Source organism: Petromyzon marinus, chromosome 59, assembly GCF_048934315.1.
Source record: "Petromyzon marinus isolate PM22_M1 ecotype Great Lakes invasive population chromosome 59, UKy_Petmar_22M1.pri1.0, whole genome shotgun sequence".
Classification (NCBI taxonomy): domain Eukaryota; kingdom Metazoa; phylum Chordata; class Hyperoartia; order Petromyzontiformes; family Petromyzontidae; genus Petromyzon; species Petromyzon marinus.
The window spans coordinates 6665167-6684361 of record NC_133725.1 but is presented as its reverse complement, the minus strand read 5'-3'; the positions used below and the strand labels follow the sequence as shown (position 1 = coordinate 6684361).

At 52.8% G+C, this 19195-nt stretch overlaps 2 protein-coding genes across 10 annotated transcripts in view; one reads left to right on the top strand and one right to left on the bottom strand.

Moving 5' to 3' along the window:
- Positions 1–5911: 5911 nt before the first annotated feature.
- On the bottom strand, positions 5912–13804 carry DNLZ (DNL-type zinc finger). The gene is made up of 5 exons (XM_076052946.1): positions 13720–13804; positions 10845–11075; positions 10256–10412; positions 9249–9388; positions 5912–6437 (listed from the first exon to the last, which is right to left on the bottom strand). The coding sequence occupies exons 2-5, from the start codon at positions 11009–11011 to the stop codon at positions 5912–5914; spliced, it is 990 nt and encodes a 329-aa protein (XP_075909061.1). The 5' UTR covers positions 11012–11075; positions 13720–13804.
- Positions 13805–14505: 701 nt separating this feature from the next.
- The window catches only part of NTMT1 (N-terminal Xaa-Pro-Lys N-methyltransferase 1), a 28786-nt gene continuing 24096 nt past the window's right edge, over positions 14506–19195 (top strand). For 4 of the 9 annotated variants that reach the window (XM_032976448.2, XM_032976449.2, XM_032976452.2 and 1 more), the window contains exon 1: positions 14520–14636. The gene's annotated coding sequence lies outside the window, so the exon portion shown is untranslated. Of the gene's footprint in view, positions 14649–19195 lie in introns of all 9 variants that reach the window. The other 5 variants (XM_032976454.2, XM_032976459.2, XM_032976451.2 and 2 more) reach the window with 4 other exon arrangements.

Here is a 19195-nt window from a genome sequence, read left to right as displayed (position 1 = left end):
TCTTTCACCCAAGAACTTGATCACTGCTACAACTCTTTTCAAAATGTCCCTCCAGTATTTACGTCCCCCATCAAGTTGCATGAGATCTGCATCTACAGCACTGCCCTTTGTCCGCTGGTGCAAGGCAAGCACGCACGATCTGTGTTCTGCGCTCTTTTCGTGTTCCCCTATTCTTTCAGAGCGCTTCCAGTCACTAAACCCATGACTAAAGCTTGCTGGAGAACAGTTTGCATGCAAAACAGTCACACACAACCTGTTGAAGGTGAGTACAATCGCCACTGTCCAGAAACCTGCCCATTTGGCAATATACAGTTCAGAAGTTCATTGTTGAAACTTCTAGTCTGTCCACCAAGCGCTCTATCTCGGACTGAAGCTGGGAATTTTTCACTGCGGTTTTTGAAGGGGACTGCTCTTTCAATACGCACTGACTTACCAATGTCACTGGAAGTGCTTTGCCATAATGCAGGGTCAGTGACCTCTTAGCACCAGGAATGGCTTGGTTGCTGATTTGATTCTTCTGAACTGCCCAACTGCTCCTGAGGTGGAAATGATGGTTCTTGTGTACCATTAGCTGTTGAGGGTTCGCCTTCAAAGGGATGGCTCTGGGGGAGTGACAACATTACTGGAAACTGAACGAGTGCTAGTTCCTTCCTCACAGCTGACAATGGTGCTGCTGTCATCATTATTACTATCAGAGGGTTTTTTGAAAGAAGCTGGCAATGAGTGGAACACTTTGAAGCAAAACTGCCTCCTTTTCTTTTTTGGCTTTCCGTTTGGAAGCACTTCCAACGAGCGTGGTTCATATTTCAGAACTAGTATGGTATTTATATGGAAATATTTATAGCATATCTCAATACTTATGAATAATTGAATTGATATATTAATGACAACACCCTTGAAATAATGTTGTTGGAAAATACAATCAAGTGGTAGTATTCATAATAAAGGTTTTTTGGGTTAGATCGCGTTATTTATAAATGTGTCGTAACCCTCCACCACCCGACACGGCCAATCAGCAAAAAAAAAGTGTCACGTTGACAAAAGACAAGTAGTTCACTACTTTATCCCACCGGTGTGTTGAAGAGTGAATCCACAACATTTACAGTTTGAGTACGACGTTTCGCTGGTCGCGAAAGCCTACGTGTTAAACCAAGTAGTAGTATTTTAAAGTCTACTTGTACCTAAAGGTAGCTTTGAGTAGATAAAAGAATAGAAAAGCACGTGAAAGAAAACCATAACCCTTTAAAAAGGCTGTTGGAAAAGAGCCATTTGAAGGGATTGTTGAAATAGCCTTTAAAAAAGGCTGTTGTTTTAGAAAAAGGTGCAAAAAGTCTCAGAATATATTACTGTGGCATACAAAGCAAGAAAACAGGCATCTGTCTGTGGCTTTTCCTACCAAAAAATGTCTCGTATACCTGCCTGACACGGAGAATTGTGTCGCTTGAAATTCAAAAGATAACTTTATTTTCATTGGCTGAACAACCAACAAAGGTTTCTCATAAGTCAGTGAAATGACTTGGTGGAGACGATGCACATAGGCCACACCCCATCGATGGGGAGGGGCCACACCCCATAGGCCACACCTCATCCATGGGGAGGGGCCACATCCCATAGGCCACACCCCATCGATGGGGAGGGGCCACACCCCATAGGCCACACCCCATCGATGGGGAGGGGCCACACCCCATAGGCCACACCCCATCGATGGGGAGGGGCCACACCCCATAGGCCACACCCCATCGATGGGGAGGGGCCACACCCCATAGGCCACACCCCATCGATTGGGAGGGGCCACACCCCATCGATGGGGAGGAGCCACACCCCATATGCCACACCCCATCGATGGGGAGGGGCCACACCCCATAGGCCACACCCCATCGATGGGGAGGGGCCACACCCCATAGGCCACAACCCATCGATGGGGAGGGGCCACACCCCATAGGCCACACCCCATCGATGGGGAGGGGCCACACCCCATAGGCCACAACCCATCGATGGGGAGGGGCCACACCCCATAGGCCACACCCCATCGATGGGGAGGGGCCACACCCCATAGGCCACACCCCATCGATGGGGAGGGGCCACACCCCATAGGCCACACCCCATCGATGGGGAGGGGAGTAAAAACCTCGTAAGAGCTGTCGACAATTTGCACGTCAACGTGAGCATGATCTACTTCCGTGGACCTAAAAACAGATGGTCTATGGAAAAAATTAATGGGGGTTTCCTTAATCTTTAAGTATGGATTGGGTCTCTTATATATGCAAGTATATGAAAAAAATATATAGCTTTTGTCATATTATTTTAACGTTTCACAAAACCGCGGTGTATTTTTAATAATCGATTTTTCAACGGCTAAGCTCTCAACAAACGACGAGCCCTCGGTCTCACTAGCTGGCTTTTTAGTGCAGCTAATTTGGTTGTAAGGGCAGCTAGCTGGCACAAATGGCAGCTAGCAAACTAATATCTGTTAACAAGCTGAATCATATGGGCAGCCTAGCTAGGGGAAAATGGGCAGGCAGCTAAAATAAAGGGATAGCTAGTTACGGTAAGTCAAATAACGAACGGATTGCCATAATGACGCCCTTCAAACTGTCCTGTTATGCAGAATGAACTGACTTGTTGGTGAGTATTGTATCATGTCACAGCGTATTGTAGCATGCCGACCAGTGGCTCAGTTGTACAGAAGCACTGCACTCTCTGAGAGGCTCTCGTTTTAAGCATGCGCTGCATGTGCCAAGGGGCCCCAGGTGTTACGCTCGATGTGTGCACCGAGGGGCCTGGTGGCCCTAGTGGTCAGATCACACTTTAAGCCCCAGGGGCCTCGGGGCCCAAGTGGTCAGCTCTTTAAACGCCAAGGGGCCCGGGGGACCTCGCATTGTAAGCCCCGAGGGGTCTGGGGGGCCCTAGTGGTGAGCTCACATTTTAAACACCAAGGGGCCCTAGTGGTGAGCTCACGCTATAAGCACCCAGGGGCCTTGTGGTCAGCTTGCGCTGTGCGCACACTGAGGGCCCTGGCGTTCAACTTCCTTCGGAAGTCTCGGGCCACGCACCGTGCGTGGCCTGAGGCTTGGAGGCCCCGGGGCACTGGCCCGGTCCATAATCCAGCTTTGCGCACACAGACTCGACACTGCACCATAGACTAAACACTGCAATTTAACCCATTGAATCCTCTCGATCCCAAATCGTGCGCGAAATCTGATGAACTACAAATAGACAATCAACACGCACGGCGCCGATTGTTCAGGATTGTCCAACGGTAATAACAGGTCAGCCAAATACAGAGCAGGTCTACGGACAATAGCCTTGTAAATTATTCAGTTCAAATGAGTTTAATAGAGTCTTAAGAGTAGGCTTTTACCCTTTCTGGCAATAAAACAGGAGGTCTCAAGTTGTTCAAACGCCAAATAAATACCGTTTGCAAGGAATCCCTTACTGCATTAAGCGCACTTGTGGCACAGAAATGCAAACAAACATGGCTCTGATAACAATCTTGATTTGAGGCTTGCGTGACTGCAGGAATCCACAGTCTTTGGTTCTTTCGGTAAAGTCACATAAGGTAGAACAATAAAATAAATCAACGTTTCGATCGCAACACCAAGCGGTTCCGCTCGTTCAGCGGTTCCACTGCTGGATTATATTTTTTCCGCCTGAGGACGACCGCTTGTGTTTTGCGATCGAACCGTCGTGATTTAATTCTAGATTTAAATTAAGCAACCATTGGAAAGATGTTCTAAATCGAACCAAACAGTAAACTAATTTTCAATGGTACAGTATATTTGTCAAGTAGTGGTACCCCAAACTTTCGCAGCTCTTAAAAATTCCCTTTTCACACCATCAATAGGTAAACTCCCCCTCCCCCCCTCGCCAACCGGCATGTTCACCCGCATGTACACCACCTCTACACCGTTCATCATGCTAAGTCGGCCAATCAAATGCTAATTTTTTATGCTAATTCCTTTGTCAAGGCACCTTGTTTTCTCGCACACAGCTTAAAGGTCGCGGTCTGAGCGTGGCTGTGCTTCACTCCAGCGCTGTCCTCGAGACAGCCTGATCCCTTCACCTGATGAAGGTCGCTTGTGTTGTGGCCGAAACGTCGTGATTTTTGTTGTTTTATTTTTTACCTACGTGACTTTACCGAATAGAACCAAAGAGTACGTCGTGATTTAGTTTATTTCATACCTACGTGACTTTACCGAAATAACCAAAGGGCCTGATAATAATGTACACATTGAATTTGAAACCGATTGGCCTACACCAGAGACGTCCTGCTTTTATTGCCTCGTCTCACCCACTAGTGTCCGACCGGAGAACGACAAAAGTCGAAGGGCACAAAGACGACGCGCCTAGCAGAGCGCAGCTTGGGGTGAGCAGCTTCAGGACGCGTGCACACAAAAAAGGTCCGGCGGATAGCAATCGTCGGTGAGCATAGACAACCCCGCTGATGAACGGTCGATCACCCCTAGATTTAAAGCTTTCGTGACTGCAAGGATCCATACTCTTTGGTTCTATTCGGTAAAGTCACGTAGGTAAAAAATAAAACAAAAATCACGACGTTTTGGCCACAACACAAGCGGCCTTTATCAGGGTAAGGGATCAGGCTGTCTCGAGGACAGCGCTGGAGTGAAACACAGCCACGCTCAGACCGTGGACCTTTAAGCTGTGTGCGAGGAAACAAGGTGCCTTGACAAAGGAATTAGCATAAAAATTAGCATTTGATTGGCCGACTTAGCATAGAGGTGGTGTACGTGCGGGTGGACTTGCCGTTTGGCGCGGGGGGGGGGGGGGGGGGGAGTTTACCTATTGATGGTGTGAAAAGGGAATTTTTAAGAGCTGTGAAAGTTTGGGGTACCACTACTTGAAAAATATACTGTACCATTGAAAGTTAGTTTAATGTTTACTTCGATTTAGAACATCTTTCCAATGTCCCGCCTCTGAAACTCGAAGCTCCAAACCGGCTCGCAGAAGAACGCTGCCCCACGCGGTACAAACAGGGTCAAGGCGCAGCCCTGCGACCTCCAGTAGAGGCAAATCCAGAGGGGGCCCCATCCAGAGGGTACTTGGCCTACTCTTCCGTGCTGGCCCAGACGTCTTGGAAAAGGTGGCAGTCCCCAGGGCCGGAATAACCCAGAGGCTAAAAAGGCCCTCTCGTGTGTTGTAAGCCCCACACCACCATTCCACGTGGAAGGAACAGCTGAGCCAAGGCCACAGCTGAGCGACGGTGGTAGCTGAGCTGCCACGGTGGCAGCTGAGTCACAGTGACAGCTGAGCCATGGCCGCAGCTGAGCGACGGTGGCAGCTGAGCCACAGTCACAGCTGAGCCACAGTGACATCTGAGCGACAGTGATAGCTGAGCGACTGTAGCGCACGCATCGGCCTAAATCTGCCTTTGAATTACCACGACGTCGTTCACGCACACTCGGATGATAGAACGCTGAATGAGTGTCCGTGATGTTTGATTAATTTATTTCGAGTCGAATAAATCTGTTAATATTTACAAAGGTAAATAAATAATTTTCGTTTGATGAATTCGTGTTTTGTATTTTTATTCCCGCAACACGTAATACTCACACATACCCAGTGGGCCCTTCCCTTCTGTTCGCCTTGGGCACCTCATAACCTTAATCCGGCCCTGGGAGTACCCACGCTTTACCCCACCGAACGTGATTCTGCCGATCGACTGCGGCGTAGCGACGAACGCTCCTGGGTGGGGACAGGTTTAAGAAACTGTCAGCGCGGTATTTTTTTATCAGCCGCCGCGCCAGGAGATGGAATCGAACCGGCGACCTCTGGGGTCGCAAGCCCTTCCGCGTGCTGACCACTGACTCCTCTGCTGTGGCAGCGGCGGCAACCCTCAAAGTGACCCAAGCGTAAGGATCGAATAAATCGACGCGTAAACATCTCCCCCCATCTAAGCCCCCTCGGCCCTCCCCGGGCCCCGCACACCGGGATCCTGGGCGCCCACCCCACCTCGTCCCGGCGAGGCCGGCACCACGGCTCGCCCCACCGCACCCACGGATCCGCCCTGGCGGGTGGTGACCCCCCGTGATCCACCCTCCCTCGGCCCCGTGACCCCCAGGCTCTCACCTCCGGACACCGCCTCCTCCATCTCAGACCCCGCCCCCTCCATCCCAGGCTCCACTTTGGGCCACGCCCCCTCCATCCCAGACCCCGCCCCCTCCATCCCAGATGCCGCCCCCTCCATACCAGACTCCACCAAGGGCCACGCCCCCTCTACGTCAGACCCCGCCCCCTCCATCCCAGACCCCGGCCCCTCCACCTCAGGCTCCACCGTGGACCCCGCCCCCTCCACCTCAGGCCCCTCCCTCCCGGGACCCGCCCCCTCACCCCCAGGCACCGCGGCGAAGTCGGTGGCGTCTTCGGTGGGCACGCGGCGAACGAGCTCCCCGCGTGCTGCCAGGATCTCCTCGATGTTCCTGCCGGCATAGCCAGGGGTCAGACAGGGGGAGAAATCCGATGAGCTATGAAGCTCTCTATCACAGATGTACGTACGTACGGTGAACTTTTTTCGCACCGTGCATGGCCAACCGTGCTAATCAGTGTAGCGAACTAAACACAAAAACTAAACACAAAAAGCAGTTACGAAAAGGAATGCGTTTTCAATCCAGGTGATTTAAAAGTGCCAAAGCTCCAAGTGGCTTCAAGGAAAGAGCGTTCCAGACGGCCGCAGAAGCGCATCCGAAAGCGCCGCGCGATGCAGCGGTCACCACCGCCTTTGCTCGACGGTTATCCAAAAGCCGCCGCTGCTACTGCTGCTGCTGCTGCGAGGATGAGCAGAGTGTCGCGTGGCAATGGTGGTTTATGCTTCTTGACGAGGTCAGCGAGGAGTTGCGTGGTTAATTGCGTGGAAAGCACTTTGCGTGCCATGCAGTGCCGGATGAAGCTAGTGCGGGGCCCGTAGCATATGTTAGGGGCCCTAAATATAAAAAAACGCGTCAATATTAAAACACACAAATTTTTCACTTGCATAGTAAAGTAATTGTATTTTTTCATTTGCTACACAGCCAGATAATATGACAAATCGCTAAACTTAAACACCCAGTCGTTCATAAAAGTTGAAGGCGGTACAGTACTATAGTAATAGAGCAAGTGCAGAATAAGTGAACCGGATAGCTTGAAAGCATTTGGCGCGGGGCCCTTGAAAGTGCGGGGCCTGTAGCTACTACACATGTAGTAGCTACTTGTGCTACTAAGATAATCCGGCACTGGTGTCACGAGTGCGACCTTGGAATGTGTTCGTTCGACGAGCAGTAGGTCAAACTAGATTTGATGCTTTCGTGACTGCAGGAATTGTTTGTTTTTTTCGGTAAAATCACGTAGAAATAAGAAAAATAAAATTACATAATATACGACATTTCGATTGCAACAAAAGCAATCATCATCAGGTAGAGGAAACACATAACCACAGATATATATACAGACCTTACGTAGGGGGAATTAACACAGATATACCAGGGGATACAGAGAGATGAAACATTACACTAAATTAAACAGGGTTTAACAAAATTTGGAAACTAAACCCTGTTTGATTTAGTGTAATGTTCCGTCTCTCTGTATCCCCTGGTATATCTGTGTTAATTCTCCCTACTTAAGGTCTGTATATATATATCTGTGGTTGTGTGTTTCCTCTACCTGATGATGATTGCTTGTGTTGCAATTGAAACGTCGTATATTATGTAATTTTCTTTTTCTTATTTCTACGTGACTTTACTGAAAAAAAACAAAGAGCAGTAGGTCACCAAGGTGGACAGCCAGGGGGACGGTCAGTCAGGTGAACGAGGGGACAGCTCGGGGCATCGGACATGGGGATGGACAGACAAGGACCTGTGGGGGGGTCAGGGGTCACAGAGGGTCAGGGGTTATGGAGATTGCGGGGGCGCTAGAGAGGTCAAGGGTGAGACGGGGAGAGAGTTCAGCCAAGGTGAGCAGAGGTTAGGGTGGGCAGGGGTGGGACAGGGGTTCGACAGGGGTTAAACAGGGTCAGGCAGGGGCTTGATAAGGCAGGGACAGAGAGGGGGACAGCAGGGGAGCAGCCAGGGGTCAGACGGGGGATCAGCGGGCGAGTCGAATAGAGACAGACAGGTGGAGACCAGCAGGTCAGTTCAGATGGGGTCGTACAACGGGCAACCAATGAGGTGGTCAGACAGAGGGATAGACTGGCAGGCAGGCACGGGATCACACGGTCAGACAAAAAACAGCCAGACAGGCAGGTAAGAGTTGGGGGGTGGGGGGGTCAAGGAGTTAGATGGGGAGCCAGACACGAGGTGGTGAGATGTGGGCTCATTCCAACCCAGACGCCTACCGTATATTTGGAGTTTGCGTGTCTCTCTTCCTCATGGTGGGATGTTAACTACCTCGCCTGGTATACAGGAGGTCGTGGATTCGATCCTGACGCCTGCTGCTGTATATTTGGAGTTTGCGTGTCTCTCTCTTCCCCATGGTGAGATGTTAACTACCTCGCCTGGTATACAGGAGGTCGTGGGTTCAATCGCGACCCTGACGCCTGCAGCTGTATATTTGGAGTTTGCGTGTCTCTCTCTTCCCCATGGTGAGATGTTAACTACCTCACCTGGTATGCAGGAGGTCGTGGGTTCGATCCCGACGCTGACGCTTGCTGCTGCTGTATATTTGGCGTTTGCGTGTTCCCTCTCCCCGTGTTCACGCGGATTTTTCTCCGGATCTTCCGGTTTCCCCCTCCACATTTAGAATCAATCTCACACGTTTTAGGGTATTTGGCCGCTATAACTTTTCACGATGACGATGAGCCACTTCGTTGAACAATCATTTGTGATGGCCAGGTCGCTTCTGAAAAAAGAGCTGTACAGCTCAGTGGGCCTTACCTTGTAAAATAAAAAGAAATATTTAAGTTTTGATATTGGTCTCAATGATGAGTAGGGGCCTCTATTGGTCTCTGCGAGTTTCTGTGGGTCTCTTTGGGTCTCTATTCGTCTCTGGGTCTCTGTGAGTCTCTGTGGATCTATGGGGTGGGGGGCGGGGGGGGGCAGTGGGGGGTGGAAGTAGGGGAAGGGCAGTGGGGGGTACGGGGGGCAGCAGGGGGAGGGGGCAGTGGGGGGAGGGGGCAGCGGGGTGTTGGGGTGGCCGGAGGTCGATGAGCGAATCGACGGTGACACAAAAGGCGCCAAGGATCTCATCGGATCCCTCCTCCTCCTCCTCCTGCGGTCTCTAAACAAAGACTCCGATTGAATCTCTCGCCCCGGCGTACGCACCGCTTGCCCTCCAGGTCGGAGAACCAGCGCAGGTTGTCGGCGATGATGTGGTGATTCCCGCAGCCTGGGCAGGTCACGATCACCACGCCGCTGTGGTACGCCGCCTTCGAGATGCGCTTGGCTGTGCGGGTGCTGCACACCTGAGGTCGCACGGACAAAAGAAGACAAAGATCCTTTAATCTAGACTTGAAGCTTTCACGACTGCGGTAAAGTTCACGTGGGTGAGAAATAAAATAAAATAAATCACGACGTTTCGATTGCAACACAAGCAATCATCATCATCAGCAAAAAAAAATTATTGCTGTGGTTTTCCCACCTGAGGACGATCGCTTGCGTTGCATTCGAAACGTCGTGATTTATTTTATTTTATACCGACGCGACTTTACCGAAAGAACCAAAGAGTAAAGAACCTTAACTTTAGACTGCAGGAGGGAGGAGGAGGGGGGGGGGGGAGGAGGAGGCAGGTCAGCTACATTATTAAATGCTTTTGATCCCAAAAGTTAAGCAAGTCGTGAAAAATAAATGCCAAGAAATCAAGTACATGAGCACGAACTAAAACGACACTATTTTTGTTTATTTTACCAAGCAAGGCCCTACTGAGCTACGTGGCTCTTTGTCAGAAGCGACCTGCCCACAAATGACAGCTCAACGAAGTGGCTTATCATCATCATCATCATCATGGGGACATTCACGGCGGCAAAATAATCTAAACGCACGCTTCTCAGACAAAGGTCCTGTGAATGCCGGCACGGCTCACCATGGCACGGGGTTGGCGGGCAAGCGCCACCTCCCGGCCCGCCTGCCGAGTCGACACCGAGGGGCGGCCCAGGACCGGTTCAAATTTTCCGTCGCCGGGTGCCTCGTGCAGCGCGCTAACCGCTGCGCCGCCGCTCCCCGTGCACGCACGCATGCAATCACGCCTGGTTATCGGTGCAGCGGTGGGGGTGGCACGGGGGTGGCACGGGGTGGCACGGGGGTGGCATGGGAAGCGCCACGGGGTGCGGCACCTTGCAGGTGAACACCAGCTGGTAGTGCGGCTGCTTCACGGCCCCGAGTGCCGTCGCCGCCCCCGCCGGGTCCGCGTCCGCTCCGCTGCAAAGGCCCCGCCAGGCCCGCTGGTGCCCAGCCGGCGCAGGCGGGGCAAGCGAGGGCCGTAGCGTCGGCCTGCGGGCCGGGGCGGGGGAGACGGCACCAGCAACGGCGTCACGGCGTCGCGGCGAGACGGAGAACCCGCTCGGAAGCGGACATCACAGAGCTACCTCTGAGACCCGCTACTTCTTCACCAAGTGACGCTCCGGTCATTACAGAACGCCCCGCGGAAGCGGTCCCCTTGGTGGCCTTCAGTGCGGCCCCTTAACGTGCAGTCCCCCCCCGTTACAATGCACAAAGAGTGAGAACACCACCACCCATCATCATCATCGTCGTCGTCGTCGCTGCGCTGCTGTCCAAACACCCCCAACAGTTCCGCAAATGGCGTGGCGGCCCCTTGCTCACACTGATGATGTCTTATCGGCGAAAGTGCCGCCGCCACCACCCCCCCCCCCCCCTCCTCCGCCTCTGAACACGAGTGAAGGACGCCGGGTTGGAGGCACCCACCAAGAGGCGAGGGCGCGATGGGCTGCTGCCAGCGGCCCTTGGAGTCCCTCTGACCCACGGACGCCGGGGGGCGTCGCGAGTCCGGGCCGGGACGCGCGAATCTTCCGGCCGACGCCGGACGCGAGTCGCGTCGCCGTCGTCGCCGCCGCCACCACGAGTCCCCGCATGCCTCTCGTACCGCCCCACCCCGCTCCGCTGTGGCCGTGGCCCGGGCGAGGCAGAGACTCGGTTCTAGAGAGGGGGCGGCGACGGGGGGGGGGGGGACGGGGGCTGGATCTCAAAAGTCGAAGGGCGGCTTCTCTCCGCTAGGTGCCAGGGTCCGCGTTTTAGAGGTCGCAGGGATCGGGCGTCGTCAGGGTCCGGGCGTCAAAGTTATAGGACACGGAACCCATAGCTTCCAACCCCTTATCAGTGCCCTACCTTATTACAGACCAGTTCAGACCTTATTGGTCACCCCGTGCCCCTTATAAATCTCAACGTTCATCCTACAAAGTTCTATCACAAGAGAGAAACACAAATAGACAATGACCACTACTACACTAACGACGAGTTCACTCACCACTACATACCTGTCAACCCCTTATCAGTGCCCTATCATATAACAGACCAATTCAGACCTTATTGATCACCCCGTGCACATCATAAATCTCACCGTTCATCCTACAAAGTCCCATCACAAGGGAGAAACACAAACAAATAGACAAAACATTTTGTATTGTTGCCTGAATTTGAAAACGGCTGTACGCCGTATGGATCTGAAAACTCAATTCCCCTGTTCAAGAATACGGGTAAACCGTATGGGTTGACAGTTATGCAGAACCGATCCAGGTTCCAGATCCCACAGCCTGGGGTTTGTCTGGTCCCAATGTCATCCGTAGCCCAGAGGTGTGAGTCTTAATGTCCGGGGTTTTGTCTGGTCCCAATGTCGTCCGTAGCCCAGAGGGTCTTAATGTCCGGAGTTTTGTCTGATCCCAATGCCGTCCGTAGCCCAGAGGTGTGAGTCTTAATGTCCGGGGTTTTGTCTGATCCCAATGTCGTCCGTAGCCCATAGGTGTGAGTCTTAATGTCCGGGGTTTTGTCTGATCCCAATGTCGTCCGTAGCCCATAGGTGTGAGTCTTAATGTCCGGGGTTTTGTCTGATCCCAATGTCGTCCGTAGCCCAGAGGTGTGAGTCTTAATGTCCGGGGTTTTGTCTGGTCCCAATATCGTCCGTAGCCCAGAGGTGTGAGTCTTAATGTCCGGGGTTTTGTCTGATCCCAATGTCGTCCGTAGCCCAGAGGTGTGAGTCTTAATGTCCGGGGTTTTGTCTGATCCCAATGTCGTCCGTAGCCCAGAGGTGTGAGTCTTAATGTCCGGGGTTTTGTCTGGTCCCAATGTCGTCCGTAGCCCAGAGGTGTGAGTCTTAATGTCCGGGGTGTTAAGCTTCGCCTGCCAAAAATGTTGGTCCGTATGTCACCAACCGTGCTAATCCGAGGTGCGGGGGAAGTACAACAAACTAAACACACACAAACAACAAAAACCTAAACACCACCACAGCCGAGGTTGTCAGAGACCAGTACGAACTCACTCAAGGGTCCGAGTCTCATGAGCTGGTGGGTCTCAGGGGTTTACCTGCCGAGATTTATTCTGCCGCGCTTCAAGGTTCCCAGGCTACGGAGCCAGAGTTCTAGTCCCAGTGTTTTCAGGCGTAACAGAGTTCTAGACCCAGGGTTTGCAGGTGTATCAGAGTTCTAGACCCAGTGTTTTCAGGCGTAACAGAGTTCTAGACCCAAGGTTTACAGGTGTACCAGAGTTCTAGTCCAAGGGTTTTGCAGGTGTAGCAGAGTTCTAGTCCAAGGGTTTGCAGGTGTACCAGAGTTCTAGTCCAAGGGTTTGCAGGTGTACCAGAGTTCTAGTCCCAGGGTGTGCAGGTGTACCAGAGTTCTAGTCCCAGGGTGTGCAGGTGTACCAGAGTTCTAGTCCAAGGGTTTGCAGGTGTACCAGAGTTCTAGTCCCAGGGTGTGCAGGTGTACCAGAGTTCTAGTCCCAGGGTGTGCAGGTGTACCAGAGTTCTAGTCCAAGGGTTTGCAGGTGTACCAGAGTTCTAGTCCCAGGGTTTTGCAGGCGTAGCAGAGTTCTAGACCCAGGGTTTGCAGGTGTACCAGAGTTCTAGTCCCAGGGTTTACAGGTGTACCAGAGTTCTATACCCAAGGTGTGCAGGTGTACCAGAGTTCTAGTCCCAGGGTTTGCAGGTGTACCAGAGTTCTAGTCCCAGGGTGTGCAGGTGTACCAGAGTTCTAGTCCAAGGGTTTGCAGGTGTACCAGAGTTCTAGACCCAAGGTTTACAGGTGTACCAGAGTTCTAGACCCAGGGTTTGCAGGTGTACCAGAGTTCTAGTCCCAGGGTGTGCAGGTGTACCAGAGTTCTAGTCCCAGGGTGTGCAGGTGTAGCAGAGTTCTAGACCCAAGGTTTGCAGGCGTAGCAGAGTTCTAGTCCCAGGGTTTGCAGGTGTACCAGAGTTATAGTCCCAGGGTTTGCAGGCGGAGCAGAGTTCTAGACCCAGGGTTTGCAGACGTAGCGAAGAAGACGCAAGCGCCTGGTCTAGCACCCAGGGAGTTAAGAGTCTCAAGGGTTGGAGGTTCGATTTCCCCGATGGTGGCTTTGTCTCTCTCTCTCTCACACACACACACCCCCGCTGCGTAGTTTTCCCAACATTCGCGAATCGATGGCGCAGGGTCTAAGCTGTCAGTGGCAATGGATTCGGAGTACCCAGAACCCGGAGTGGCAGGTTCGAGGACCTGACACTGCTCCCACTCTTGTCTCAAGGGGGTCGACTCTGTAAACCCAGAGTTCCAGGTTCCAGGTTCGACTCCCCACCGCAGTCACTGCCACTCACGCCGTCTCAAGCGGTCGACTCTCTGGTCCCAGAGTTCCAGGTTCCAGGTTCGAGTCCCCACCCCAATCACTGCCACTCACGCTGTCTCAAGCAGTCGACTCTGCGGTCACCAGGTCCCCAGAGTTCCAGGTTCCAGGTTCGAGTCCCCACCCCAATCACTGCCACTCACGCCGTCTCAAGCGGTCGATTCTCCGGTCCCAGAGTTCCAGGTTCGAGTCCCCACCCCAATCACTGCCACTCACGCCGTCTCAAGCAGTCGACTCTCCGGTCACCAAGTTCCCAGAGTTCCAGGTACGGGTCCCCACCCCAATCACTGCCACTCACGCCGTCTCAAGCGGTCGACTCTGTGGTCCCAGAGTTCCAGGTTCCAGGTTCGAGTCCCGATCCCAATCACTGCCACTCACGCCGTCTCAAGCGGTCAACTCTCCGGTCACCAGGTTCCCAGAGTTCCAGGTACGGGTCCCCACTCCAATCACTGCCACTCACGCGGTCGCAAGCGGTCGATTCTCTGGTCTCAGAGTCCCAGGTTCCAGGTTCGAGCCCCGATGCACGCACTCAACCCAGCACGGCGGACACGTGGGGTGGCGCGGGGCGGGGCGAGGAGGGTGAGGAGGGTGGAGCCACTTCCCAGTGTCGGGGTCGCCCATTGGCTGCTTCGGGCGGCGAGTCCGTGGGCGTGGCGGGACTGTGCGCGAGTTCAAGGCCGCCTGCGATTGGACAGAACGGTGGTGGGGGTGGGGGCCCGGGCGGCGGCTCGGGCGAGTGGTGGAGCACCGCGCGCCGTGCACCCCCCCACGCCCCGCCCCTTTACCCCCCGCCTCCACCGCCCCCCCCACTGGCCACACGCGTGGCGACCCGGGATCGAACGCGGCCGCTTCGGCCTCCTCGGGTGATCAACAGCAGCAGCAGCAGCCTCGGTGCGGTGGTGGGTGGGTGAATAGGGGCGCGTGTGTGGTTGTGTGGGTGGTTGTGTGTGTGTGTGGGTGGTTGTGTGGGTGGGTGGTTGTTGTGGGTGGTTGTTGTGGGTGGTTGTTGTGGGTGGTTGTGTGTGGGTGGTTGTGTGGGTAGTTGTGTGTGGGTGGTTGTGTGGGTGGGTGGTTGTTGTGGGTGGTTGTTATGGGTGGTTGTGTGGATGGGTGTGTGTGTGTGGGTGATTGTGTGGGTGGGTGGTTGTTGTGGGTGGTTGTTATGGGTGGTTGTGTGGATGGGCGCGTGTGTGTGTGTGGGTGGTTGTGTGGGTGGGTGGTTGTTGTGGGTGGTTGTTATGGGTGGTTGTGTGGATGGGTGTGTGTGTGGTTGTGTGTGTGTGGGTGGTTGTGTGTGGGTGGTTGTGTGGGTGGGTGGTTGTTGTGGGTGGTTGTTGTGGGTGGTTGTTGTGGGTGGTTGTTGTGGGTGGTTGTTGTGGGTGGTTGTGTGGATGGGTGTGTGGATGGGTGTGTGTGTGGTTGTGTGGGTGGTTGTGTGTGTGTGTGTGGGTGGTTGTGTGGGTGGGTGGTTGTGTGTGTGGGTGGTTGTGTGTGTGTGGGTGGTTGTGTGTGTGGGTGGTTGTTATGGGTGGTTGTGTGGATGGGTGTGTGGTTGTGTGGGTGGTTGTGTGTGTGTGGGTGGTTGTGTGGATAGGTGGGTGGTTGTGTGGGTGGTTGTGTGGATGGTTGTGTGGATGTGTGGATGGTTGTGTGGGTGGTTGTGTGTGGGTGGTTGTGTGTGGGTGGTTGTGTGTGGGTGGTTGTGGTTGTGTGGGTGGTTGCTCATTCAGAGGAGGAGTTGGAGACGCTGCTGCTGAGACTGGAGCGTGCCACTAAGAGGTGGGGCCTTACTATCAGCCCCACCAAAACTAAGCACCTGCCTGGGTATTTTGTACCATCGGACACTCCACCCCCACAACTCCCAATCGGTGATGGGGCAGTTGTGGAGAGAGTGGAGAGTTTCCCATACCTGGGCAGTGTACTTATGACCGGCTCCAGTTTAACAGCAGAGGTCTCACTCCGACTCAGTCGAGCGGCAATATCTTTTCATCGGCTGCGTAACGCTGTGTGGAAGCTACCTGGTCTGTCGCTCCGCACTAAGCTTCAGGTCTTATTGGCCACGGTCATTCCCTCCCTTCTCTACGCTTGCGAAACGTGGACCTCCCTAATGGAACATCTTCGCCGGTTAGAAACATTTAGGCTGGCCTGCCTACGATCCATCCTGGGTTTAACCAGCAGGCTGGATTGTGTGAGGAGCTCACAAATCCTTGAAAGATCTGGGCACGGTCCCATCGGTGAGCTCCTCCGGCAGGCAAGGCTGCGATGGCTGGGTCATGTAGCCCGCATGCCCAGTCACCGCTTGCCGAAACAGCTTTTGTTCGGCCGGATCGAGGGGGCTAAGCGGGCGCGGCACGGGCTAGAGAAGAGATGGAGTGATGTGGTACAGGAGGACGTGGAGCTGAGTGGACTTGCCGATGACCGGTACCAGCGGTGTCAAGATCGGCCTCTGTGGAGGAGGCTCGTGGGTGGGTGTGTGTGTGTGGGTGCAGGTTGTTGTAGTGAAGATGGTTGCTCTGTGTGCTGCAGCTTGTTGTAGTGAAGATGGTTGCCCTGTGTGGTGCAGCTTGTTGTGAAGATGGTTGCCCTGTGTGCTGCAGCTTGTTGTAGTGTGTGGTGCAGGTTGTTGTAGTGAAGATGGTTGCCCTGTGTGGTGCAGCTTGTTGTAGTGAAGATGGTTGCCCTGTGTGCTGCAGCTTGTTGTAGTGAAGATGGTTGCTGTGTGTGGTGCAGGTTGTTGTAGTGAAGATGGTTGCTGTGTGTGCTGCAGGTTGTTGTAGTGAAGATGGTTGCTGTGTGTGCTGCAGGTTGTTGTAGTGAAGATGGTTGCTGTGTGTGGTGCAGGTTGTTGTAGTGAAGATGGTTGCTGTGTGTGGTGCAGGTTGTTGTAGTGAAGATGGTTGCCCTGTGTGGTGCAGTTTGTTGTAGTGAAGATGGTTGCTCTGTGTGGTGCAGCTTGCTGTAGTGAAGATGGTTGCTCTGTGTGCTGCAGTTTGTTGTAGTGAAGATGGTTGCTGTGTGTGCTGCAGGTTGTTGTAGTGAAAATTAGTTGCTCTGTGTGCTGCAGCTTGTTGTAGTGACGATGGTTGCCCAGTGTGGTGCAGGTTGTTGTAGTGAAGATGGTTGCTGTGTGTGCTGCAGCTTGTTGTAGTGAAGATGGTTGCTCTGTGTGGTGCAGCTTGTTGTAGTGAAGATGGTTGCTCTGTGTGCTGCAGTTGTAGTGAAGATGGTTGCTGTGTGTGCTGCAGGTTGTTGTAGTGAAGATGGTTGCTCTGTGTGGTGCAGCTTGTTGTAGTGAAGATGCTTGCTCTGTGTGCTGCAGGTTGTTGTAATGAAGATGGTTGCTGTGGGTGGTGCAGCTTGTAGTGAAGATGGTTGCTGTGTGTGCTGCAGCTTGTTGTAGTGAAGATGGTTGCTCTGTGTGGTGCAGCTTGTTGTAGTGAAGATGGTTGCTGTGTGTGCTGCAGCTTGTTGTAGTGAAGATGGTTGCTGTGTGTGGTGCAGCTTGTTGTAGTGAAGATGGTTGCTCTGTGTGGTGCAGGTTGTTGTAGTGAAGATGGTTGCTCTGTGTGCTGCAGCTTGTTGTAGTGAAGATGGTTGCTCTGTGTGCTGCAGCTTGTTGTAGTGAAGATGGTTGCCCTGTGTGCTGCAGTTTGTTGTAGTGTGTGGTGCAGGTTGTTGTAGTGAAGATGGTTGCCCTGTGTGGTGCAGCTTGTTGTAGTGAAGATGGTTGCCCTGTGTGCTGCAGATTGTTGTAGTGAAGATGGTTGCTGTGTGTGGTGCAGGTTGTTGTAGTGAAGATGGTTGCTGTGTGTGCTGCAGGTTGTTGTAGTGAAGATGGTTGCTGTGTGTGCTGCAGCTTGTTGTAGTGAAGATGGTTGCTGTGTGTGCTGCAGGTTGTTGTAGTGAAGATGGTTGCTCTGTTTGGTGCAGCTTGTTGTAGTGAAGATGGTTGCCCAGTGTGCTGCAGCTTGTTGTAGTGAAGATGGTTGCTGTGTGTGGTGCAGGTTGTTGTAGTGAAGATGGTTGTTCTGTTTGGTGCAGCTTGTTGTAGTGAAGATGGTTGCCCTGTGTGCTGCAGCTTGTTGTAGTGAAGATGGTTGCTCTGTGTGGTGCAGCTTGTTGTAGTGAAGATGGTTGCTGTGTGTGGTGCAGCTTGTTGTAGTGAAGATGGTTGCTGTGTGTGCTGCAGGTTGTTGTAGTGAAGATGGTTGCTCTGTGGTGCAGCTTGTTGTAGTGAAGATGGTTGCTGTGTGTGCTGCAGGTTGTTGTAGTGAAGATGGTTGATGTGTGTGGTGCAGGTTGTTGTAGTGAAGATGGTTGCTCTGTGTGGTGCAGCTTGTTGTAGTGAAGATGGTTGCTCTGTGTGTGCTGCAGGTTGTTGTAGTGAAGATGGTTGCTGTGTGTGGTGCAGGTTGTTGTAGTGAAGATGGTTGCTCTGTTTGGTGCAGCTTGTTGTAGTGAAGATGGTTGCCCTGTGTGCTGCAGCTTGTTGTAGTGAAGATGGTTGCTCTGTGTGGTGCAGCTTGTTGTAGTGAAGATGGTTGCTCTGTTTGGTGCAGCTTGTTGTAGTGAAGATGGTTGCCCTGTGTGCTGCAGCTTGTTGTAGTGAAGATGGTTGCTCTGTGGTGCAGCTTGTTGTAGTGAAGATGGTTGCTGTGTGTTCTGTAGGTTGTTGTAGTGAAGATGGTTGCTGTGTGTGGTGTAGGTTGTTGTAGTGAAGATGGTTGCTCTGTTTGGTGCAGCTTGTTGTAGTGAAGATAGTTGCCCTGTGTGCTGCAGCTTGTTGTAGTGAAGATGGTTGCTCTGTGTGGTGCAGCTTGTTGTAGTGAAGATGGTTGCTGTGTGTGCTGCAGGTTGTTGCAGTGAAGATGGTTGCCTTGTGTGCTGCAGCTTGTTGTAGTGAAGATGGTTGCCCTGTGTGCTGCAGCTTGTTGTAGTGAAGATGGTTGCTCTGTGTGCTGCAGGTTGTTGTAGTGAAGATGGTTGCTCTGTGTGGTGCAAGTTGTTGTAGTGAAGATGGTTGCTCTGTGTGGTGCAAGTTGTTGTAGTGAAGATGGTTGCTCTGTGTGGTGCAGCTTGTTGTAGTGAAGATGGTTGCTCTGTGTGGTGCAGGTTGTTTTAGTGAAGATGGTTGCTCTGTGTGCTTCAGGTTGTTGTAGGGAAGATGGTTGCTGTGTGTGGTGCAGCTTGTTGTAGTGAAGATGGTTGCTGTGTGTGCTGCAGGTTGTTGTAGTGAAGATGGTTGCTCTCTGTGGTGCAGCTTGTTGTAGTGAAGATGGTTGCCCTGTGTGGTGCAGCTTGTTTTAGTGAAGATGGTTGCTGTGTGTGCTGCAGATTGTTGTAGTGAAGATGGTTGCTCTGTGTGGTGCAGGTTGTTTTAGTGAAGATGGTTGCTCTGTGTGCTTCAGGTTGTTGTAGGGAAGATGGTTGCTGTGTGTGGTGCAGCCTGT

Coding starts and splice junctions, on each gene's coding strand:
- DNLZ (XM_076052946.1), bottom strand. CDS start 11,011: ATGCGGGGACTCGTGGTGGCGGCGGCGACGACGGCGACGCGACTCGCG. Junction 10,413..10,844: donor CATCGCGCCCTCGCCTCTTG/GTGGGTGCCTCC, acceptor CCCGGCCCGCAG/GCCGACGCTACGGCCCTCGC. Junction 9,389..10,255: donor AGCTGGTGTTCACCTGCAAG/GTGCCGCACCCC, acceptor GTGCGACCTCAG/GTGTGCAGCACCCGCACAGC.